Source organism: Melospiza georgiana, chromosome 21 (assembly GCF_028018845.1).
Source record: "Melospiza georgiana isolate bMelGeo1 chromosome 21, bMelGeo1.pri, whole genome shotgun sequence".
Taxonomy (NCBI): Eukaryota; Metazoa; Chordata; class Aves; order Passeriformes; family Passerellidae; genus Melospiza; species Melospiza georgiana.
This window is the reverse complement of record NC_080450.1, coordinates 11,013,011-11,037,844: the sequence shown is the minus strand read 5'-3', so window position 1 is coordinate 11,037,844 and position 24,834 is coordinate 11,013,011. Positions and strand designations below refer to the sequence as shown.

Here is a 24,834-nt window from a genome sequence, read left to right as displayed (position 1 = left end):
CAGCATCCCTGCTTTTGGGTTTTGGTCTGTGCACAGCCAGAGCCATCAATGGGATGGGTGAGGGATTGTAAACAAAGGATTCTGTTGTGGAAGGTGAATTTTGAAGGAAATGTGTGCCCTGTTTTGCAGAGGTGAATCTGGTGCTGGGAAGACTGAGAACACCAAGAAGGTTATTCAGTACCTTGCTCATGTTGCTTCCTCCCATAAAGGAAGAAAGGACCATAATATTCCTGTAAGTTGGGGTATTTTCTCATTTCTTCATTGCTCTTTTTGCAAATTACCATCTTTGCATTTGAAAAAATGACTTTTTTATTGAACTGTAATATAATCTGTGCAATTTTGTCTCAACCATTATTTTCTCTTTAGCAGTGGCTGAAATGAGCAGTTACATCAAAATTTCTAGTCCATGTCAGCTGCCTAATTTCTGTTGTGAAATTAAAGGCTTTATACAAATAAAAGCAAAGCTTTCTGATGCAATAAACCCCATTTTCCAAAAAGATTCAATAAACCCAGGCAATTCTAGCTGAATTTAGTTCCCACTAGATGCAGTTTTTGGTATTATATTTGTGAACAAGCTTTCTGTGCTTTCAGAAATTAACTTGTAGATGGGAAAATCATCCAGCTTAAAAACTGCTGTAGAGGTGCTATATCTAGGAGCCAGCATCTAATTAAAAGCTCAGATTTTATTACACTATAAACAAGTGAGTATATACTTTTATATCAGAGAATATTGGCTTTTTTGGTAGCTTGAAACCAACTCTGATTTATATAGAATTTTTTTCAGATTTCCTGCCAGGCTTCAACATTTTCACTGAATTTGGAGTGATTCTTTGCTTTTAAAATCCAGGAATGTGTTTGAATATTCATTGTTAGGGTCATTTGGATATGTTTGCAGTGAAGTTTTAATTCAGCTTTGCTCCAAACAGTGTCTTGTTGTAATCACAAGTGGTTTTCCAGTAGCAATCCTGGTGTCTGTGGTGGCTGGAGCCTTCAAACTGCATTATCTTATGGAATTATAGAGTTAGAGGCGTACAGAATTACAGCAAAGAGCTCTGAGATCAGCCCAGCCTTTGCCCACACCCCATTCTCACTGAAGCATCCCTTGGAGTGTCACCTCCACTCATGTTGTGACTCTGGTGACACTGGGACATCACCAGCACAGGTGATTTTCTGTGAGGTTTGCAGCTGTGCATGTTCTTGGTAGTTCCACTGTGCAGCCCTGGACAAACCCAGTGTTTTTTCCATTTCTACAGAAGCAAAATTGCCAGTAGGCTTTAGGAGAGAAGGGAATTGTGCAGGGTTTGCACCAAGTATTTCTAAATACATTGTTGACAACATGGAATACCTCAGACACTTGTGGAAGCCTCTTGCCCCGACACCTTTCAAAATGTGCCTCCCTTCAAAGTGAGATTGCATTGCCCAATCCCCACAAAAGCTGAGTTTTCAAAATCTTGAGGGATTTTGGGGATGATGCAACTTCTCAGGGAGTCTGTGAAGGCACAGAAAGAAAAGGGAAAGCTGGGATGTGAACAAAAGGAACAGGGAGTGTCCTGAATAAAAGTCTTGGATTGTGCTCTTTATTCAATGCAGTACCATAGTGGACACTGGATTTGCCACGTCTCCATGAAAAATGCAGAGTGTTTGTCACCAAACTCATTTTGAAAATACAAATTAGTCTCCCTTGTTGTGCAACCATTAGTTTGTGTTTATGTATTGGGAACAAAGAATGTCCAACCCTCACAGTGCCACTGGGAAGGTAGGAAGGGTCAGAATGGGGGTTACAGAAGCAGCCCTAATTTACCCTGTTAGCATATTCATTAGAAAGCTGCAGAGGGCTGGTGGTGATCCACAGTGTGTGCAACCTGTGCCTTGCCCTGTGCACAAGGAGATGCTAAATAGACTTGTTAAATTAATCCATGGCTTGCAGTCTGTCTGTAGCCATCCTGTTACAGGTAGTTATCAGTGACATGTGTGTTTCTGAGCCTCTTTGAATGCCTCATTGATTATTTTTTTAAACAAAGCAATTTGTATGCTAAGCCAAGGGTTAACTGTGATTTGCCTGACCTAATGCTGTAAAAGCAGAACAAAGCAGAGGAGCCCCAGAGTGACACCTCAGAGCACACTGGGGCTCAGCAGGTGCCTCCTCCAGCTGGGGTGGAGGGGAGATGTTCAGCTTTTGTGAGAGCTCTGCTCAATGGCTGGCATCCAGCTGCTTGTCCAGGAGGCTTTTCTGTCCCCAAATCCCTCTTTCCTTAGAGCTGACAGAGTCCTGCACAGCCCTGAGCACGTGGGCCTTGCAAATGGAGTCAGTGACACAGGGCTGGAGTTCCAGCCTGAATTTCAGTGAGGATTCCTGGGTTGGGAGTGTGGGAATCTCATTTCCTGGGTGATGCCAAGGTGGTGTCCTGGGCACTGCACTCCAAGTGTGGGGAGGAGGAGAGGTGGCAGAGGAACCTCAGCACCTGTGGGGCTTGGCAGAGCCAGCTGAGGCTGCAGCAGCCCTAAAAGAGGGAATACTGGGGAGGGAGAGCTGCTGGGCAGGGCTGGAACAGGAGCTGCTCTGAGGGCTGAAATAAGGCAGGGTGCACAGTCTCCATCAGCAGAAACCTTTACATCAAGTGTAGATCGCAGAATCCCAGAATGGGTTGGGTTGGAGGGGATGCTAAAGATTATCCATTGCCACCCCTGCCATGGCAGGGACACTTCCCATGTCCCAGGGACACCTTCCACTGTCCAGCCTGGCCTTGGGCACTGCCAGGGATCCAGGGGCAGCCACAGCTGCTCCGGGCAACCTTCAACCTTCACAGGGCACAATTCCTTATTCCCAATATCCCATACAGCCCTGCCCTCTGGCACTGGAGCCATTCCCTGTGTCCTGTGCCTCCATGCCTTGTCCTCAGTCCCTCCCAGCCCCATTTTAGGCTCTGGAAGGGGCTTTAAGCTTTCCCCAAAGTGTTCTTACCCAAACTGCCTCTGTTTTCACTAAACCCAGCTCTCATGTTGCTATTTTAGACTTCATAACTCATTACTGGTACTTTAGATTAATGATTGCTTTCAGTGGCTGCCTTGCCTTGGTAGCTGAAATGCTAAGTTGCTTAATTTCTTTTATTAATTTCTAAAGGAACAGAATTAGTTTTTGAAGGACAGGATCTCAGGCAGGCTCACTCAGGCTAAAGATCCCCTGGGTTTCCCAAGTGGGTTTAACTGCCCTCATTTAACACAAAGAAGTTCAAGCTGTGCCTGCTGGTGCTCAGTTCTGTCTCTGGTAGGGCAGGAATGGACACCCAGGAGTGCAATTCATCATTTGTAAATATAAACAAACAAAACTCCTCTGAATCCTGAGGTGCTCCTGTCCTGCCCCATGGTTCCAGGAAAGCTGGTTCTCTCCTTGGCAATTTGAAAATTCACTTTGCTCACCTGAGCAAGCCAGGCCACTGCCAGCTGCCTGACAGACCTCTGTCCAAATCTGCCATCCTGCCCTAATAAAATAAGAGTCACAGACAGAGGGAGCACATTTAGCTGCTGTAAAAACCTCTTGTTGTGTGTGTTTCTCCACAATATTTTGCCTCAGGCTCTCACATATGAACCTTAAGATTATTAAACTCACAGACTGAGCCAAGGAAAAGAGTATGGAATTGAAAATTTCTGCTGAAGCTGTGCAGATTTGAATTTTGAAGGGGTTTTATTTTACTTTGTTACCTTCATGTTCCCTCTGTCCTTCTTGCTGGCAAAGTGTCCAGTGCAAGGTTGTGCTGCTGCTTGAACGAAAGAAGCAAAGGTTCTGTCTCGAGTGTGGGTTTGCATTTTTACATATTTGCAGTAGGGTGCAAATCCAGCCCCCCTGACTGCTTTGAGTGGCTCCCCTTGGGCTGTTCCACCCCTATGGGAGTGCTCAGGACAGTGATTGTGGTGTTTGAGGGTCCCCAGGACAAGGTGAGAGATGAGAATCTGACTCCATGTGCTCAGAAGGCTGATTTGCTATTTTATGATATTGTATTATATTAAATAATGCTGTACTAAACTATACTAAAGAAAGAGAAAGGAGACATCAGAAGGCTGAACAAGAATGATGAAAGTTCGTGACTGACTCCTCAGTCTGACACAGCTGATGGTGATTGGCCATTAATTAGAAACAATTCACATGGAACCAATCAAAGATGCACCTGTTGGTAAATGATCTCCAGACCCCATTCCCAAACAATCAGATAATTATTGTTTTTGTTCTTTTGTGAGGCCTCTCAGCTTCCCAGGGGAAAATCCTGGGCCAAGGGAATTTTTCAGAGAATATCGCAGTGACAAGTGATCCCTTCTCACCCCAGCCACCCCACAGTGCCCAGGGCTGGCCACAAGGGGACTCAGGCTGGGTTAATTTTGGAAGCAGTGCCCAAATAATGCAGCTCCTGCCTCTCCCTGGTTCTCAAGAGCCCTGTGCCACCCTGGGCTTCATTAACCCTTGCATAAACACAGAGTGCAGCGTGTGGCACATGCCAATAACCCTGTTCTGAAATCTGGGCAGTGTCTGTGGAACTCTCTGTGTGACTTTCTGTGAAGTGAGTGTGTTAAAGGTGCTGACAGTGCTAATGTGGGATGTGACATGCAGCTGGAATGCCTGCTTGCTAACTTATCATCTGTTTGTTTGCAATGAACAGCCCGAATCTCCCAAACCCGTCAAACACCAGGCAAGTGGTTTTTCTTAATGCTTTTCAAGTTATGTAGGAGAACTGATGTGTATTCTGCTCTTTGTGCTGATAATGTGGGAAACCTTGAAGGAACACACAGCTAGTAGAGAATTTTGGAAATATTTAACTGGCTTTGAGAGAGGGAATAGTGAGCAGCTCGTGAGTTTCTCAGCATTGCAAAGGATTTTAACCACTTTTATTGCAAAGGATTTAAACACTTTTGAGCCCTGAAATGAAAGGTTTGCCCTCTCTGCAGCCATTACTTTGTGTATATTGGGTAATGTGCTGCTGAGAGAGTGCAGAACACTTTGTAAATATTAAACAAAGCACTAAATAAAAGATTCGATTAATGGAAGCTACAAAATTCTTTTGATTAAGTGCTTTGTCTGAATACTTTTATAGCTTGGCAAATCACCAGTGAAGACTTTGATCTCAAGTGTGAAAGGCCTGGCATAACCAAAAGCCTCGAGAAATGAAGGATTTCCCCAGCCTTTGTAGGACAGGTGGTGTAAGCAGAGTGGGGTGTGAGTGAAGTGTGCTGATGTGAGCTCCAGCTGCTGTCAGTGCCCAGGCTGGCACAGTGCTGGGCACATCCCCTGCCCATGGCACACTCCTCATTCCCTGCTCTGTCTGATCCCAATTTCTGGGGCACAGAAGGGATTGCAGGGCTCCAGGTGGAGCTCACCTGGAGGAGGCTTAGGTGGAGGTTGAGGGCAGGACTGTGGGGAGGGATAAACAAACAATTGCAGCCACAGGGGAAATGCCCCAGTCTAACCCGAGCTGGTAAGGGATGCCTTTGAGCTTTTAAATAAAGCAAAGCTTTGTCCCAGCTCCCATGGGTGTGACCAGCCATGGAAACTGAAGGGTTAATTCAGCTGGGTGAATTGCCCCCTTGCATTTCTCTGGAGCTGATGAGTGCAAAGGGAAATAATAAAGGGACCTTCAGGTGTGATCTGTTGGGAGCAAAAGGCAGTGCCTGGGCAGCTGTGATGCCCTGGGAGTGTGTGGTGCAGTCAGACCCAGCTGTGGGGCTGTGCTGTCCTGTTCGGAAGCTGCAGACATTCCCAGTGGAACACTGAATCCTCCCTCCTTGCACACATCAGTCACTTCTGAGGGTTTTTACTCAAATATTTGTCAAGTCCAAGAATAGACAGAGTGGTGTTTGGTTGGACCCTCCTCTTGCTTGGAGCTGGGTGCCAGGGTGGACATGAAACATTTGCTGGTGAACATTTTGACTGTGGCTGTGGAAAATGCTAATCCCAGGCTGTTGATGCTGCATAAGGCATGGAATCATTAACATCTGTGTTTCAATGTCACTTGGAAGTGCAGAGTGGATCCCTGCTGTATGTGAGTAGCATGGAGCATCCCTGCCTGCCCCAGGCCTCCCCAGAGCCATCCCCTGGGCTGCTGCTTTTCTGGAACTGAGACAGTCCCTGGCCCTGTGTTCGTGGTGCTGCATGAGCCATTGCATGCCCTCACTTCTCCCACAGTTCCCATTCTGCTTTTTCCAAAAGTTCTGGGGAGATGCTGTGCAGGGGCTGTGCCCAGAGGCCGAGCTGGAGTTCAGTGTCTGTGTAGAACCCTGAGCCCTCCCCAAAGAGGGTTGGGTTTGGCTGAAAGCAGTGCCTGCAGAGAGGAACCCCCCAAATCAGGAGCCTTTTGCAGAGTGAGGGCTGGGACAGGTCTGTGTGTGCAGCACTGAGCTCTGCTGGTTCCAGTGGTGTTCACCCTCAGCTGAGCATCCCCTGCTCCCTCAGCCCCTCAGGGTGATGGCAGCAAGGAGCAGCCAGAGCATTTCATGGGTAAATGTGTTTATCCACATCCTCTGCTGCTTTATTCCAGGTTTATCCCAGGTTTATTGCAGGTTTATCCAGCCCTGCTGTGCCCTCCCAGCCCAGGCAGTGCTGGTGGCACACAGCCATGCCATGCAGCACTCACTGGGCACTCAGGGCATTTCTTTTCCGAAATAACATAAATGGGACATGCCAGCTGTGCCACACTCCCTGCCCTGGCTGGGCACTGTGGGTTTATCCCAGGAGCAGTGCTGATGAGGGAATGCTGCCCTGGATCTTGGTGTGCCTACAGGAGCTGAGAGAGGGGAGGGGAGGTGGGAGCATTCCAGGCTCTCTGAAGCTTTTACTTGGGAAATTTGGAGAATATAACAGCACAGAGTGGCTGTAACAGGCATCCAGTTTCTCTCCAGTTGCAGTTTTTTGTGAGTTTAAAAATGCTTTTAAGCTGTCACCTTGGCAGCCCTACCATGGCACTGCTGGCTCTGCTCTGGGCTGGGACTCACATTTATTCCTTCTGCATTTATTCCTTCTGCATTTATTCTTTCTTATCCACCCCAGCATTTAGGGAATGTGTTGTCCCAAAGGGAGAACATTTGGAACTAAGCAACTTCTGAGCAGATAACTTGAGGTCACATTAATGAAGGTGCAGCCATTTATTTCCAGGAGAGCTTGAAATACATTTCAATATACAAATCAAACTCTTTTAGGTGTTAAGTAGTGAATTTTAAAAATTCCTGTCTAAGAATTGACCCCATGTGGAAGCCTTAAGAGACTTAATGCTTCCTGTTCTTTGATGCTTGATCTGGGCCTTTATTCACCAGGACTATAAATAATTGGAAAAAGCAGGTTCATGAACACAAATGTCAGATTGGAGACTACATTCCAGACAGGTTCACTTAATTTTTTTTTCCCCACACCATCCTTCAGAGCAAGAAGACAATATATTTATATATTTTCCTGTGTACATTTGTGCCTCCTGGGCTCTTGGAAGCAGCACAGACTTTTTTTGTTACCAGACCTCCTCATGGACAGAACTTGCAAAAGCTGTTGTGCAATTTCCTTGAGATAAGTACTTCAAATTCTAAACTCATTGGCCCGAGCTGACAGAAGCATTTAACAAATGCATTAAGTACCCTGAGCAGTGCTGGCTGGATTGAGCAATTTGAAAGCAGTGTTTGTAATTGGGGTTGCTCAGTGCTGGTGTGGCCAGGTCAGAGGTGATGCAATGAGATGAGTTTCAGTCTGGCTGACTGAAGGGGAGTTTCACTCACCTGAAAGTAAGCTTGAAAATAGGTATTTCTGAGATTGGAAATAGCTGTTATGAGATAGCTGTGTTGCCAGCACAAAGTTTAAACCTAAAACCTTAAATTAGTTAAATTGCTTTCTTCCCTAAGCACTCAAATGTCTGTGCCTGATTTCATTAGCCCTAAATGTCAATTTTCTTTCCCATATTCAGTGACTTTCAACATCCATCAAGTCCTGTCTGGTCCCTGCTCTGTCTGTGTGTGTCTCTATGTGGTTTGATAAACAAACACCACCCAAATCCAGCCACGTTCACCCCTGGATGGAGGCAGCTGCAGGTTTGGGAGTGAGGGCAGGATGAGAATCCCCTTGGAGGTGGTGGCACTGTCACACCCGGGGAGGCGACTGCAGGACAGGCAGAGCACCTGGGCCCTGTGCTCTGGGTAAATGTGTTGTGTTTGTGTCTCTGTGGTTTGCAGGGGGAGCTGGAGAGGCAGCTGCTGCAGGCCAACCCGATCCTGGAGTCCTTTGGCAACGCCAAGACCGTGAAGAACGACAACTCCTCCCGCTTTGTGAGTGCCCTGATCCCTGCAGAGCCTGTGCCCCTACCCCTGCAGAGCCCCCTGATCCCAGAACCTCGACATCTGCAGAGCCTGTGCCCTGATCCCTGCAGAGCCTCCTGATCCCGGAGCCCTGACCCCAGAGCCTGGGCACCTCATCCTGCAGAGCCTCCTGATCTCTGCAGAGCCTCCTGGTCCCAGAGCCTGGGCACCTGCAGAGCCTGGGCACCTCATCCCTGCAGAGCCTGTGCCCTGATCCCAGAGCTGTGCCCTGATCCCAGAGCTGTGCCCTGATCCCAGAGCTGGTCCCTGATCCCACAGCCTGTGTCCTGATCCCAGAGCTGTGCCGTGATCCCAGAGCTGGTCCCTGATCCCACAGCCTGTGTCCTGATCCCAGAGCTGTGCCGTGATCCCAGAGCCTGTGCCCCTGATCCCACAGCCTGTGCCCTGATCCCAGAGCTGTGCCCTGATCCCAGAGCTGTGCCCTGATCCCAGAGCTGTGCCCCTGATCCCAGAGCTGTGCCCCTGATCCCAGAGCTGTGCCCTGATCCCAGAGCTGTGCCCCTGATCCCACAGCCTGTGCCCTGATCCCACAGCCTGTGCCCTGATCCCAGACCCTGTGCCCCTGATCCCAGAGCTGTGCCCCTAATCCCAGAGCTGCTGCTGCAGAAATGCCCTGTGCCAGGTGTTCTCTGATTGTATCAGGACATTTCTCTCTCCTCATCCCCCATGAATCGAGGTTTCCTTCCAATGCCTTCTGCTTTCTGGGCTCACTGAAGGTACCTTCTCACTGGCTCCTGGCAAAGGGATTTTATTCTGACTCTAGCCATCCCTGAGCTGACAGCAGCTCACAATCTGTCAAATAGAGCTGTGCTGGGCTTGTGTGCACAGATGCTGCTGGCTTGCTGTCAGGTGCCCAGGACTGGGGCACCCATGGGGCTGGCAAAGCCTGCAGCCTTCCTGTGCAGAGCCGTGGCTTTATCTAGTGCTTGGGTTGGAGAGGACATCCTGAATTTCTGCAAAAGCACACATAAAACCCATCTCAATGTCCTGATTTACTGCAGGAAAGTCAGAAGGCCACTGTGTGACCTGGCCCAGGTGGCAGGCACTGCTGTAGCTGCTCCATGTTTTTGTTGGGTCCCTGCTTGCTGTTCACAGTGTTTTGGTGGCTGATAACCACTTCTGATGGGTTCTATTGTTTTAAAAATTGTGGTGGAGCTCAGGGTGAATAAATAGCTTTTTACCACTTCTTAGAACTTCCTCTCCTTTGAAGGAAAAAAAGAGTCATCTCTTATTTCAGGGGGAAGATGTTTTTAGTACAACTTCAAAAGTGTTCAGGAGGTATTAAATCATTTTGCTTGTGAGAGCAGCACTAAAATTTACAGAACAAATGAAAGATTTCTTGTCTGCCTTTGACATTTCAACAGTTGCTTGGATTTATAATGCATGAACTCAACTCCATGATAAGAACTCTGGAAAACTGTATGACTAAATCCATCAGCCCCTTCAGCTGAGGAGGGAGAGCACAGTTCTGTGGAAATTCAGCTTTTTTAATTTTACAGCCCTGTTATTTATAATGTTTCCTGATGCTTATAGAAGCTGGGTACAGGATTTATAACATCAACAGGTTTCACTGCACAGTGATTCCCCTTTGTTACCTGTCTTGAATCCATCAGAGGCTGTACTAACTTAATGAGAATACTTCTTTCCCTAAAAGATGTCAGCATCTGTTTTGTGTTATTTTGAGCTCTGCATTTCCATCATGAACATAATCACTCTGATGGCTCCAGCTCTGTTTTCATAAAGGGACCAGTATAATTCATTCCAGATGGTTTCATCTCATGCAGAAAAAAATCATCTTTAACAGCCATTTCCAAACCTGATTTCGAAATCTCTGTCCTCCCACAAGGTGAGAGGTGGTTCAGCCTTGCCCTGCTCCTGGGAACCCAGGCAGGACTCAGAGAAGCCCAGTGGCCAATGTATTTGATTTTTTCCCCTTTTTTATTCTACCAAAGGCAGTTCTCTTGTGTTCCAGGGGATCATCAGTCTCTGGTTTGTATTGGCCAGGAGAGTGGCCTTGCTGGATTGATGTGGCAGCCCTGATTGCTTCCCTCTGATATGGCTTTTCCAAAGCCCTGGGCTCAGTGCTGTGATGGTGTCAACAGAATTGAGCCCTTAGATGAGCTGGAGAGAGACCACGGAGGCCTTTTGGAAAAGGAGGGAGAAATCCTTTGGGCCAGGCAGCACCAGAAAATGCCCCAGAGATGTGCACACCTGGAATCCCAGCCTTGCTCCCCACATCACAGTGTTTGCTCAGGGAAAATGCAGCCTCACCTTCAGCCTCACCAAATAAATCTGCCCTAGGAGTTCCCCAATCCTGGAGGGTGTTTGTGTGCAGTGTGCTCCCTTGGAATGAGCCCATGGAAGGGAAAATGTTTCCTCTGAACCTGGGAAATCCTTGAGCCATAAGTGTATTTGGGTTATCTCTGGTATGGACAGCATTGTTTTAATTTAAAAAAAAAAACAACAAAGTACTTATGAAAAAATCTTCTTTCCTTTGCAGGGCAAATTCATCAGGATTAATTTTGATGTCACTGGTTACATTGTTGGGGCCAACATTGAGACCTGTATCCTTTTTCCTGCCACATCCTTGCAAAATGCAGCTGCCCTGCTTTGTTTTGCTTTTAACCCTAGAATTCACTGGAATGCAGTGAGAGGTTGCCACACTTGGACATTCCTTTGACAGCATCCATCTCTCCCTTTGTTTCAAAATAACTGCTCAAATATCACAGACTCAGCAGCTTCTGTGTGCTCAGAAATCCTAAACTCCCAAATCCCACCCCCTGGAACCTGCAGGGTTTTCAGGCTGGCCTTAAAGACAGGCTGTGTTAGAAAGGGAAAGCATGTGAAATGTGCTTGTTCTGGGAACATTTCTGAAAATCCCCAACGCCTTCCTGAGGAGGAGCTGAGCCTCTGTGTGTGCCAGGAGCTCTTCTGGCTACCATGAAGGTTCAGTAACACAGGGCCTTCTATTAATTGTAATTAATACCAAAGCGAATTCAGTTTTAGCTCTAAGAGTTGTTCTTGTTTATGAGTGTAAAACCAAGTCAAAATAGTGGCACTGAAAGCCCTTCCCTGAAGTTGTTTTCTCTGTGCTGAAAATGTATTGTGTAATTTTGAGTTTTCTGGGAGAATAGCAGTGGAGTGGTCATAAAAGGATGGAGTTGGGAGTCTTGCTAAACAACATGAAGTGAATATTGATCATAAACAATGCTGTAGTTAAGTTTCCATTTGGTTCCTGTGTTTTGAAACTGCTTGATCTGAACATTAAGTGTTTGGAATTGTCAGAAAATGTGATTTCCCAATAAGGCTGGGAAAGATCTATAGTTATTCAAAATATGCTGCAATAAGTGTTTTTTTTTTTTTCATTCACCACAGCACAGGAATGAAGGCAGCCTTTAGGAAAGTTCAGATGAATTGTTTTGCCCAGAGCTTTGTGAAAACAGGAGGGTTTAACTCTTGGGGAATTTCTTCTTCATCACAGGAACCCATCCTTGGCATTGTCAATTCATATCCCTGTCCTGCATTTGCTTTACAATATAGGATATCAAGAAATAAAAAAATGAAATAAGATTACAGCTTGTGGCAGCTAATCAGGCACTACCTGCTGCAGAAAGGGAATCTGGGAGCTGTTGAAAGGCAATGTGGATTGTTATGGAGAAAGGCAATGCTTGGAAGGAATGGCAAATGCACTTTGGATAATAAAGGACTTCTGAGTTCAGCAGCTGCTGCTTTTTGGGATTAGGAGTTCAGCTGGGACCTCAATAGAAGTGATGATGGAGAAGGATGGAGCTCCCCCTCAGCAAAAGTGCAGCTGGTCCATGGCAGACCAGCAGCTAGTCCAGGCAGTGGTGGCTACAAGGAGCAGGGGATGCAGGGAAATGTAGGGATGGAAATGTCAGGAATTGGCTGAGATGAACAGTGGGTTTCTACCAGCTGGAAATCTCCTATTTAGTCACTAAAGTCCATGTTGGACCAAGTCCAGTCACAGAATGCCAGCCTGGTTTGGGGTAGAAGGGACCTCAGTGTCCATCCTGCCATGGCAGGGACACCTCTCACTGTCCCAGGGACACCTTCCCCTGCCCCAGGGACCTCCCCCTGCCCTAGGGACACCTCCACTGCCCCAGGGACACCTTCCCCTGCTCCAGGTGCTCCCAGTCCCAGTGTCCAGCCTGGCCCTGGGCACACCCAGAGATCCAGGGGCAGCCCCAGCAGCTCTGGACATTACTCCTACAATTCTCTTTGGTCTCAGACTGATTCCCTGGCCTGCTTTGGAGCTCTCAGTAGATTTTGAAGCAGGGATTGCAGGTGGCCCTTGACTCCAGGTGACCCCAGACCTGCTGGAGAAGTCCCGAGCCGTGCGTCAGGCCAAGGACGAGCGCACGTTCCACATCTTCTACCAGCTGCTGGCTGGAGCAGGAGAGCACCTCAAGTGTAAGCTGGGAATGTCCCTTTGACACCTCTTGGGTGCTGACTTTGTTGTTTCAAGGGTACAGGGTGGGTTTGGGTTATTCTGTGGTTGTGAGTGGTGAGCTCTAAAAGGAGAGGCTGGGTAGGTTTGTCCTGAAATCACTGCTGGGTTGTGCTGGTGTTCGCAGGGGTCCCAGGACGAAGGAAGAGATGAGAATCTTGACTCCATGTTCCAGAAGGCTGATTCATTATTTTGTGATAGATATTATATTATATTAAAAGGAAATGATATATTAAAACTATACTAAAATAACAGAAGAAAGGATTTCATCAGAAGGAGGAAAGGAAAGGGAAAGGAAAGGGAAAGGGAAAGGGAAAGGGAAAGGAAAGGAAAGGAAAGGAAAGGAAAGGAAAGGAAAGGAAAGGAAAGGAAAGGAAAGGAAAGGAAAGGAAAGGAAAGGAAAGGAAAGGAAAGGAAAGGAAAGGAAAGGAAAGGAAAGGAAAGGAAAATCTTGTGACTGCTCACAGCCTCGACACAGGTGGCTGTTATTGGTCATCAAGTAAAAACAATTTCACATGCTGGGTAAACAATTCTCCAAATCACATTCCAAAGTAGCAAAACATGGAGAAGCTGAAGCTTCCCAGCTTCTCAGGAGAAAAGATCCTAATGAAAGGATTTTTCAGAAACTGTGTCTGTGACACTGAGTTTTATCAGATGTGCTGGGGAGCCACTCTGCCATTCCAAGGCAGTGTCTCCTCCCTGCCAAAGCCCAGTTTGGGAATCCCTGGATTGGAGTGCAAAGTTCCCAGCTGGAAACAACCAGCCCCATCTCCTCCAGCCTACAGAGAAATTGAACCCAAACCCAATGAAACCCTGGGCTTTCTTCAAGCCATGGCAGTGCTGGGATGGTTATCTCAGCTCTGTTTGGCTTTTTCCCCTCCTTGGGAGTTCCTGGTGGGTTGTGATAAGTGAAGCTCATAAAGATACAGACTTCAGAGAACTGGTCCACTCCTCCTGTAGGAGATAAGCTGTGCTCATCATCCTTGATAGGGTCATCAATCCCCAGCTCCATTTCTGCCTGGGTCTTGTACCTTTCAGTAGAGATTTCCTTTTAAGATACTCCAGATGAGGATTTGAGATGGATCTGGGCACTGTTCTGGGGCTGGTTTAATGCATTAAGGAGCTCGTGGAGGTTGCTGCAGGGAGAGTCTGAGTCTGGCCTCAGCTTGGGAGGTGCACTTGTATTTTTAGGGTATTTTTAGGGTTTCAGAAGCTGCTCTCCTGGCTTGTAGCCATTTCTGAGGGACTGGTTTCCCAAAGCAGAGCTGGGGAATTGAGTGAGAACAGAGCACGGGTGGGTGTGAACAGCATTGCTGAGTTATTTTTCTGTCTCTTCCCCTTCCTCCAACACAGCTGACCTGCTGCTCGAGGGATTTAACAATTACAGATTTTTATCTAATGGCTACATCCCCATCCCTGGGCAACAGGACAAGGACAACTTCCAGGAGACAATGGAAGCCATGCATATCATGGGCTTTTCACACGATGAGATCTTGTGTAAGTTATTCCAGGTCCTTTTCTCTCTCACATGCACACACTCTGCTAATTTAGTGTTGCTTCAGTGTCTCTGACAGCCTGAAGAAAATGTTTGCTTAACTCCAACTGGAGTTAAATTCAAGCCATTTGCCCAAAAAGCACAGTACAAACTGTATTTCCTCCCTGAACTTCTTTCTCCTTGCAATCTGGAGGAAGAGTGACACAAGAAACAGGAGGAAAATGTGTTCAGCTGAGCCCTGTGCCATGGAACTGATGCAATGTCTCTTGTTATCACAGCCATGCTGAAAGTGGTGTCCTCAGTGCTGCAGTTTGGAAACATTTCCTTTAAGAAGGAGAGGAACACAGACCAGGCCTCCATGCCAGAGAACACTGGTGAGTTCCCATGTCTAGGGGAGTCCTTGGGCTTGTGCTGAGCTCTCTGCCTACCCTGCCCTGTCCAGGGCAATCTTGGCAAGCACAGAGCAGTGCTGAGCATCCTTGGGAGGGCTCTGGGCTGATGGCACCAACAAACAATTCCTAAACCTCTCCCTTCCATCTCCTGCTGCAGACAAATGCAATGTCCATCAGGGGAATTGATGCTGTTTGCATTGCTGCTAAGCTTGGAACAAGTATTTTGGTTGTAATCTTGTTTATTGCTCTCTCCAAAGATTTAAGCCCTAGCAAGAAGTTCATGCTTAAATCAGTTTGTTTGCTTTGGTTGCTGAGAGCAGTTTTGTTGCCAATGATAAGAGCCCTGGAGCCAAGCACAACTTCCCTGGTGCAGTGGCTGAGGACAGGAATGCTGCATTTAGAGCAGGCTCATTGCTGGAGTGTCCTGGCAGTGTGGCTGACACTGAATTTATCAGTGCCTGCAATGCAATCAGCATTTGGAAGGATACATTTCTTCCCCCACCCAAAAAAAAAAAAAGATGCTGAGAGGCACATTTGAGGTTTTTATTGCAGGCTGCAGTGCCAGCCCTTGAAATGTTCTCATGAGAGGCAGTTTGGAGAGCTGGCATCGGTGGAGAGGCAGGGGAACCCCCATTCCCAGGAGCTGCTGACATGGACAGCTCACCTTCTTGTCTGGTCTCATTCTGTGGCTGCCCCAAATTCCTGAGCACCTGGGTCACTTGCAAAGCCCAAAATTGTCATTTCTGAGGGCAGTGGTGCTGCCCAGGTTAAAGGTCAGTAGTTACTGACCTGGCTTGTGGCACTTTCTGTGTTGCAATGGGGAGAAAAGGTGGGTGAGGGGTTAATTTTTTTGGCTTTTCCTGCTGGTTTAGAGAATTCATCCAGGTCATGTCCATGTGGAAGGTGTGATGTGGAAAGACACAGATGCTTCCTGGCTGTCTTTAGTTGCATTATCATTGGTTTTTAGACATCAATTCTGAATTACAACACTGACTATAAATACATTGATACTCTTGGATATTTATAGTACTGGATCCAAAATTCTGACTTCTAAAGCCAAAAGGATGAAAGGCTCAGATTACAATTAAAGCATATTTTTGCCCTCTTGTGTTTAAGAATTTGGTGATATGGTTTAAGTTATTGCATCTTTCTGAAGGAATTGAGGGTAACTGATCTCTCTTTTCTTGTCACATCCCATTGTGAGGGTTTCCCTGCATTCTCTGCAGAAATCAGGGTGTTCCTGCAGGGACTGCCCTTGCTCAGAGCCTGGGTGTGACACAGTCAGGCACTGCCTCTGTGGGTGGGAGTAGTTTGTGTGGGCCTGAGATGGGAACCCATTCAAAGAACACGGCAAGCACATTCTCCCCTGGAGATGGGAAATGGAGATAAATCCTGGGCTCAAGTACAGCTGTCAGAGTAGCCACAGAGCCTTTGTGGCTCAGGAGGATGGAGAAGCTGTGCTTGGAGAGTCAGTTCATGATCACCAGGTTGGGAAGGGACCTTGCAGCGGGGAGGGCAAAAGTTCAAAGAAACCTCATAAAGTTCATGTTCACCTCTGACAGGAGCTCCTCAGTATCTTGGCTTTGTAATTAATTCAGAACTTTCTGTCCAAACCCCAGCAGTAATAAAACATGGGTCAGGACATCAGGGTTTTCTCCAGTCCCACTTTTTAAATTGTCCTTTCTCATTACAAACAAACAAGGAGGTGCCCTGCCTGTGGCAGGGGGTGAACTGGGTGATATTTGAGGTCTCTTCTACCACCTGCTCTGGATTATTGGCTGTGATCTCACCTGCTGTGGTTTATTGGGATCATTCTCACCTACTGTGGTTTATTTGGATTAGTGGCTGGGATCTCACCTGCTGTGGTTTATTGGGATCATTGGCTGGGATCTCACCTGCTGTGGTTTATTGGGATCATTGACTGGGATCTCACCTGCTGTGGTTTATTGGGATTATTGGCTGGGATCTCACCCGCTGTGGTTTATTGGGATCATTGGCTGGGATCTCACCTGCTGTGGTTTATTGGGATCATTGGCTGGGATCTCACCTGCTCCTGCTGTGGTTTATTGGGATCACTGACTGGGATCTCACCTGCTGTGGTCTATTGGGATCATTCTCACTTGAAGCACAGTTATGACTGACTGGAAAGGCTGGAACAATAAATTCCAAGCCCCTGGGTTATGCAGGGAGCTGAGTGTGGTATTTGGGGTGCCCTGGGACCCTCCTTCCTTGCACTGCAATATCCTTTACAGCATCCCCTGGCTACTTAATATTTTCAAGTTCTTGTTTTATTTGTTTGTTTTAAAGATCCTGAGAGCACTTCCTGCTTGGCCCCTGAGGCTGTGAGTTTTATCTGATGTGCTGGTGCAGATTTGTGTGCTCAGAGCCCAGAAATGTTCCTGTTTGTGGCTCAAGTGAAGGAGTGCTCAGTTTGTGACACTCCCCTGATCTCACTGCTTCTGTGTCAGGTCATGAACCCTTCTAGTGAGCATATGGCCAGACAGAGAATCTCAACATTAAAGAGCAATAATAGTTTTCTTAATACTAAAGAAAAAATAATGCAGCAAAACCTCACTTATATTAGTATGAACATCTGTTTTCCAATGCTGGTTTGAAAAAACAACTTTTTATTTTCATTTTGACAGTAAAAGAAGCTATCAGATGATAAAGATAAGGGGCCAAGTTCTTACTGGGTGGTGTGGAGAGCTACCGGCTAAAGGGCAACACTTCCCTGGACCTAAAAATACCTTCAGTGTCACTGTCATTTTTAGAAGTGTGGAGTCACAAACACCCAAGCTCCTGGGCCTCGTGTTCAGGGGAGGGACTGATGCAGCAGGAGCCTGGAGGGCTGGGGTGGGTAATGCACATTTAAATAATGAAATTACATCAGGAGGCTGCTGCTGTTGAAGTGCCCTGCTGCCTGTGGTGTTGTTCTGTGTGAAATATTGGAATCCCAGGCTGGTTTGGGTTAAAGATTATCCCGTTCCAACCGCCTGCCATGGCAGGGACACCCCCCAGTGTGCCAGGCTGGCCTGGGGAGTGCTCAGCTCCCTGACAAGGTGGCACAGCCCTGCTTTGGGCTGGCACAGCTGCCTGCCCTGAGCCAGGTTTTAAGGCACCTTTAGGATGGTGGATTTGATGTGTGATGTCCCAATCCTGTCCTTTTTTCCTGGGCATCAGAAAAGGGATCTAAATGAGCTGTTAATGAGCTGACCCCTGATGAATTCCAGCCTTTCCCTGCTCCCCAGGCACATCCAGCTGTGTTCCTGTGGAGAGCTCTGCCAGCCTTGGGGACACAGCCCCCGAGGCTGGCACTGACCTGGGCACCGACCTGGGCACCTGTGCTGGCTCCTGAGATGCCACCTCCTGGTGAGGAGCTGCTCCAGGTGTCAGGGCAGGGTCTCAGTGCTCCCTTTGTCCCTCTGTCCCTCTCTCCCTGTGTCCCTGTGTCCCTCTGTCCCCGTGTCCATCTGGCCCTGTGTCCCCGTGTCCCTCTGTCCCTCTGTCCCCCTGTGCCCCTCTGTCCCCCTGTGCCCCTCTGTCCCCGTGCTCCTGTGTCCGTATGTCCCTCACAGTCGCACAGAAGCTCTGCCACCTGCTGGGAATGAACGTCATGGAGTTCACCCGTGCCATCCTCACCCCCCGCATCAAGGTGGGCCGGGACTACGTGCAGAAAGCCCAGACCAAAGAACAGGTGAGCTCTGAAAGGGCCACAAAGCCCAGACCAAAGAACAGGTGAGCTCTGAAAGGGCCACAAAGCCCAGACCAAAGAACAGGTGAGCTCTAAAAGGTCCAGAGAGCTCAGACCAAAAAACAGGTGAGCTTTAAAAGGTGCTTTAAAGACTGAGGGAAGCTGCCTCGTCCTCATTAGCTCCTAACAAAGACAATTGGCTTTGAGTGTTTGCTGCTCTCTTAAAAGCTTCACTGTCTTTGTGAAATGTTCTTATATGGTAAAAATCATCTGTAGAGTAGAAGAAACCTTTCCATTTCCTTGACTTTCTCCTGGTTTCGTCCTTTCATGTTGTGACATTATCAAATACTTGGAGACCTTTTGTTTTTATGGAGCAGTTTAGAAAGAAATTTTTGTTAACATTGATCAAACTCCAAACCATTCCTACTGCTTGTTTTCATTCCTCACTGGTGTTAACTCCATCCAGCTTCTTCCTTTACTGAGTTGTGATAACATCCATGTCTGTGTCCTTTTGATGGCTTTTCCAGGGTAAATAAATGTTCCTGTTTGGGTTTGCAGGCGGACTTTGCAGTGGAAGCCTTGGCAAAGGCCACCTACGAGCGCCTGTTCCGCTGGCTCGTGCACCGCATCAACAAAGCCCTGGACAGGACCAAGCGCCAGGGAGCCTCCTTCATTGGCATCCTGGACATTGCTGGCTTCGAGATCTTCGAGGTACAGGGAGATGTTGCTGCTTAGGTTTTTGTTTTCCTGTTTCTGTGGGGTCAGGGCAGCTGCAGAGGCACTGAAAGCAGCGTAGCGTGGTCTGAGGTTACACATGGGGTTGGTTTGGGGTGTAAAGGCTTTGACAGCCCAAAGTTACAGTGCCAGAAAATCATAATTTAACCTTTAATCCTTCTTTATGTGTGGTAGTTGTTCCTACCATAATTTAATAATTCCTACTATAATTTATGTCAGGGAGATTGGTAGAATTGCATTCCAGTTTTCTTTGTGTTACATTCGAACTTCACAAAGTTTTGGAGAATTTCCTTATAAAGTCAAATTTTTGCCTCCCAGATCTGCGGTACCTTGTCACTAACTCATTCTTGAACACTGATGTTGTTTTGTAGCTGAACTCCTTTGAGCAGCTCTGCATTAACTACACCAACGAGAAGCTGCAGCAGTTGTTCAACCACACCATGTTTATCCTGGAGCAAGAGGAATATCAGCGAGAGGGCATCGAGTGGAACTTCATTGATTTTGGCCTGGACCTGCAGCCTTGCATTGACTTAATTGAAAGACCTGTAAGTTTGCACATGAATAATGCTCTGAGGAGGAGAGCTTGGAGTGCTGACTGTGTCTTTTGCTGCCTGCAAATAAGACATTTCTTTGTAGAGCTGTCATTAAAAGGGAATTAACTGGAATGCTGAAGCTCAAATCTAAAATACCGTGTATTGTTAATAAAAGGATTTATCCAGAGGGGATTTTGCCCTCATGTCAGTGTAAAACACTGAGCTCAAGATATGAAGCTGCTATTTTTATACCTTTTCCCCTAGTACTAATGAAGTCATTAATCCTGTCAGTGTCATTAAACTGTGCCATTGTGGTGTAGGAGCTTTTTGTGGTGTAGAAAGTTTTCCCAAGACTTGTGGTAGACTTCCTTCATTGGAAATCAATAGCAAAATTCCTGAAACTTTGTGTAGAGTAGAGTTTCACCTCAGAAAATTGCCTTGTAAATAGGAAAACAGGATCTTAAAAGTGGTTTTAGTCACTGTGGTTTTTAACATCCTCCTCTGGCTGCTGAATCCATGGAAGCTGAGGAGCAGATGGGGAGAACAGAGACTCCTGAAAGTTTGTTCTGTCCATCTCAGAACCTTTTAAATGAAACCTGGGCCAGTGCAGGTACTCTCCTGCCTGTTTCTGTGTATCCTGGGGTGCAGGGGAGCTCCCAGTGCTGCTGTGCATCCTGACCAGCAGAAAAGCTGCATTCCTGTTTCCCTGGGGGAAAAGGGAAATTTGGTTTCACTTATCAAAGGTCTTCACTTTGTGTGTGGAACTGAGAAAGTTCTGCCTCCTTGGAAGGTAAAACCTCCTCCAAAGGAGGACAAGTGTGGCTGCCCTCAGTGTGCACATGTTTAGGTGAATATCCTAAAACACCTCAAGTTATTTATTAACTTCAAAGCAAACCTCCGTACCCTCCCAGTTGTTCTGTAAGTGTGATGCTAGGTACATGGAAACATCTCTCACCAAATGGGTGAACTTTGCATTCCCTCAGAACCTTTTAAGTATAAACCTTTGCAAAGCAAGGCTCTGGTCAGCAATGACCAGCTCAGTGGTGTGCCCATGGATATTGGAATGGGTTTGTTTGAGTCAGCCATAGCATCCTTCTTGACCTGGACTCCCCCACAGCTTGTTTTAACTGAAATAAGCCTTGGAGTATTTTGGACTACCCTTATTGTGATGTTCAGTGGTGCACGGGAAATATTAAACTTAAAAAAAATTAATATATATGTATATACATCTATAAAACATGAACACGTTCCTTACCTGCTTTTCAGGCAAATCCTCCTGGTGTGTTGGCATTGCTGGATGAAGAATGCTGGTTCCCTAAAGCTACTGACAAGACATTTGTGGAGAAATTGGTCCAAGAGCAAGGAACTCATTCCAAGTTCCAAAAGCCAAGACAGCTAAAGGACAAAGCAGACTTCTGCATTATTCACTATGCAGGGAAGGTAAGGGCTCACCATTAAATTCTATTTGGAAAGATTGGTTTGGGGCAAGTTCTCTGCTTTCCTGCCAAAGCCTGGATGCAAAAATAGACAGCTTCTGCCTTGGTTGGAGCAGAACCATGCTGGTCTACAGAGATTTCAGAGAATCTCTGTAGGGAATTAGGGAATTTTAGGGCTCTCTGGGTTGGGATGAAACCCAGTGTCAGTGATTTTTTAGCTGCTGAGCTGGGGTTTATTTGGAAATCACAGGTTTGGCCCTTTAAAGATAAAAATTTGTTTTCTTTATAGAACCAAGTGTTTAAATGTAAATACTGTAGAGAAATTCTAAAAAATCATGCTGCAGCACATCCTTAGTTTACTCTCCAGTAATTTAGATAAAGTAATTGGTGTCTATCCTAGAGCTGGTTTTACATCTTCACAATGAAACTTACTTTGGCAATAAAGTGGGCAGCAAATAAATACCCAGCTGTCAGTAAGAAAGCAGTCAGATTGCTGAATTTTGAAGAAAACCCCATTTACTCTTCCAAAAGCAAACTTGTGGTACTTTGAGCTGTCCTAAGGAGGCTCAGCCAGCAAATGTGAGCACCAGGCAGGGCTGGATCTGAGCTTGGAGCCAGCCTTGGTGGTTCTGAGCTTGGGCAGTGAGAGGAAAGCACCTCTGATGTTTGATGCTGAGAAATGGAAACCTGGAGCTGGTTTTGCTCTGAGCCTGAGCCCTTGGCTGCCCTGCAGGTGGACTACAAGGCAGATGAGTGGCTGATGAAGAACATGGACCCCCTGAACGACAACGTGGCCACACTCCTGCACCAGTCCTCGGATAAATTTGTGGCTGAGCTCTGGAAGGATGGTAAGAGAGCTCTGAGCACGGATTGTTGGTGATTTCACCTTGCTGGATGAGTTGTTTGGGGTGGTTTTTTAATGCCTGTTCCTTCCTCACCCTCCACTTCTCCATTGTAAATCCCTACAGCATTTTCTCTCTTACTTAGTGCCCAAAGTCCACCAAGGAAGCTGAGTTGCACCTCTGGTCCCTTGCACATGTACCATTTCTGAGTAGCTGCTTCTCATGTTCATTACTGGAACTGATACTCACTTATTTCTTGTTTCTCTGTGTCCAATTTCATGTGGAATCTTGTCCAGAACTCTTGGTTGGGACTTGCTGCAGTGGAGTCCTGAGTGTGAACAGCTGGGGTGGTTCTTGCTGTTGGTAAAGCACTGTAAACACTGTGTCTGTGAGCACCAGCACAGTTATTTCCTGTGCAGTGGTGGGTGGTGCTCTGGAAATCCACATCTCCTAAAATTCATTGCAATAGCAGCTGTAGCAGTGCTGAGATTAAAATCAAATCCTGTTTTAGCTGCACACTGCTGCTCAGCCAGGTTACCTGCCCATCACCTGCAAGTATTTATCAGTACTTGCACCAAATGACTCCAAAAAGCAGAAATAACCACATAAATACTTAGCAGGGACTTTTCTATTCTGCTTTTTAACATCACAGTGTATATTTACATGTCACAGGATATAAACCCTGCAGTTTGTTACTTGAGGAGGAAATGCAGCTTGTGATTTAGGTGGTGCTGGAGGTTAATGCTGAGTTTCCCTCTTTGGGCAGCCACAGAGAGCAGCTTTAATGAATCTGTAAAGAACTTTTTGGTTGGGGATCTGCCCCTTTCCCACAGAGCAATTGTGTTTTGCTCCAAATCCTCACACCCTCTTCCCACAGACCATTGAGATGTGCATGGGATATGTTGTGGCACAGTGAAGTGTGTTTGCAATGGTGAACCTGTTGTTTTTACTAACTCAAGTGTCTTGTGTATCTGCTCTTCTGTCTTTGTGTTTTTGCTGTTTCTCTGCCTTAGAGATTCAGAATATTCAGAGAGCCTGTTTCTATGACAATATTTCTGGTCTTCATGAGCCACCAGGTGAATGGATATAAAACACTAGGCCTACTAAAGGCAGGGCTGTTGTACCTCCAGGAGAACCATTTTTGCTCGTAGGCTTGCATGAACTTCTCATTTCATGCTGAATTTAGGTAAACCCCCCCCAGCCCCCCTGGGGCCCCCAGTGCATTCCTGTCCAGCTGCTGCTGCACACACACAAAGCATCTCCAGTTTTGCATTGCCGATGAAAAGGTTTGTTGCTTCCTGGTTCCATGAGGAGATGTAGAATTGCCTCTAAAAGTGACAATTCTGGTAGCTGCAAGCATTTGAGAGAATGCAAAAGCTTTGGAACACTATCAAGCTTCTTTCTGCAGTCCAACATTGACAAAACTCTGGGATCTTTAGGACGTGGCTGTGTCCTTTTTGGAGGAGAACTCAAGAATGTTTTGAAGTATCAGGATGAGTGCTGCAGTTTTAGTGGGGGTAGAAAGTGAAATAAACTTCTTCCAGCCTTGTTGGAATTGTTCTTTTATTTAAAAGCCTATTAATTTTAATATTTATATAAGCTGCAGATGTTTTTTGGGGTATTGAGAAATCAAGAAGTGCACTTGGAATATCTTTGAAGACACTTTAGATATTTAATTCAACTTCCTCCTCTTTCTTGGATTCCTCTCCCCAAGTTTAGAAGCACAAGGATGTGAAGGTTGTGCCCTCAGATTTTGGGTTTATCTCTCACCACTCCTGATAGATCCCATCCTTGAGGAAACCAGGGATATTCCTAAAGGAATTCCTGCAGAGCTTTGACCCAGGAGCTCCAGCCAGGGGTGGTGGCCCAGCCATGCAGTTCATGCTTTAACCTATAGGCAGAGCTCACGTTTAACTCCAGTCATCCTGTTTCAAACATAAATCACCCTCCTAGAGCTGGAGCGCAGAGGGGAGGAGCACAAAACTGCAGGATCAGATCTGTGTGCCAAATTGTAGGAAGTACAAGGTGAAATAAAGCTGAGTGGTTGCAGTCCTTAGCGGGGCCTTGTGGCTGCAGGTTTCTAATATTGGCAATCATTTAATTCTCTAGAAAACTGACTCCTGTAGTCTCTGTCTCATGTCTGATTTGGGACTAAATTCTGCTTCGAAACAAATATTTGGGATTTGAACTTATAAACACCTTACCACCTACTTACTTCTCCAAATTTAATAAGTTTAATTCTTGTGTTCAAAACCCTGTGGAGGATCCAGACTCTGCTCTACACACAAGACTCAGATTTGCTGCCCTGTATTTCTCTGCTTTTAATTTTCCTTTTTTTTAATAGACCTTTGACCAGTTGAACATTAGGAAGAAATTAAATAGAATAATGTCCCTTAAATAGAAAATTAAATAGAAATTAAATAGAAATTGTCCCTTACTTGTCAGATAATTCTAGTAGCAAAGCGTAATTCCCGCTGCTTTGGTTTAAATGAATTTGAAAATAATGTGACAAAAGTGAAGATGTAGCCTACAAATAGATTCTTGTTTCTGGCTGCCCAGCTTGGATTTCATGGAGAACCCCCAAATGTTGGGATCTGCTCAGTCCTGAGAAGCACCAGCTGTAATTACGGAGGTGTTAAACCACCTGTGTATCTTTTACTGAACTGTGTAACCATTCTTGACTTGCACATGGAATCACCTTCATGGTTTTAATAATGGCACTCGCATTTCTAATTGTGCTTCTGAAAAACAAACCCTTGAGATTCTTGCCCAAAATGTTCCAAAAAATCAAAGACAAGTCTCTATTCTGATGCTTTATTAAAGGCAGCTTGGAAGTGCTTTGTGTGGAGTTTTCCTGGTTGGAAACTTGTCTTTTGGGCAGGGAGATTTTTCCGGGTGTATTTAA

At 46.3% G+C, this 24,834-nt stretch overlaps 1 protein-coding gene across 4 annotated transcripts in view; it reads left to right on the top strand.

The window, feature by feature from the left end:
- MYH10 (myosin heavy chain 10) overlaps nt 1-24,834 on the top strand; it is an 85,342-nt gene that overhangs the window by 37,357 nt on the left and 23,151 nt on the right. The window contains exons 5-17 of one of the 4 annotated variants that reach the window (XM_058038536.1): nt 130-232; nt 4,650-4,679; nt 8,194-8,286; nt 10,838-10,901; nt 12,670-12,768; nt 14,159-14,302; nt 14,579-14,674; nt 18,268-18,386; nt 18,942-19,094; nt 19,490-19,663; nt 20,918-21,091; nt 21,821-21,935; nt 22,943-23,005. In XM_058038536.1, coding sequence (XP_057894519.1) covers nt 130-232; nt 4,650-4,679; nt 8,194-8,286; nt 10,838-10,901; nt 12,670-12,768; nt 14,159-14,302; nt 14,579-14,674; nt 18,268-18,386; nt 18,942-19,094; nt 19,490-19,663; nt 20,918-21,091; nt 21,821-21,935; nt 22,943-23,005 — 1,427 coding nt within the window. The remainder of the gene's footprint in view (nt 1-129; nt 233-4,649; nt 4,680-8,193; nt 8,287-10,837; nt 10,902-12,669; nt 12,769-14,158; nt 14,303-14,578; nt 14,675-18,267; nt 18,387-18,941; nt 19,095-19,489; nt 19,664-20,917; nt 21,092-21,820; nt 21,936-22,942; nt 23,006-24,834) is intronic. The other 3 variants (XM_058038537.1, XM_058038539.1, XM_058038540.1) reach the window with 3 other exon arrangements.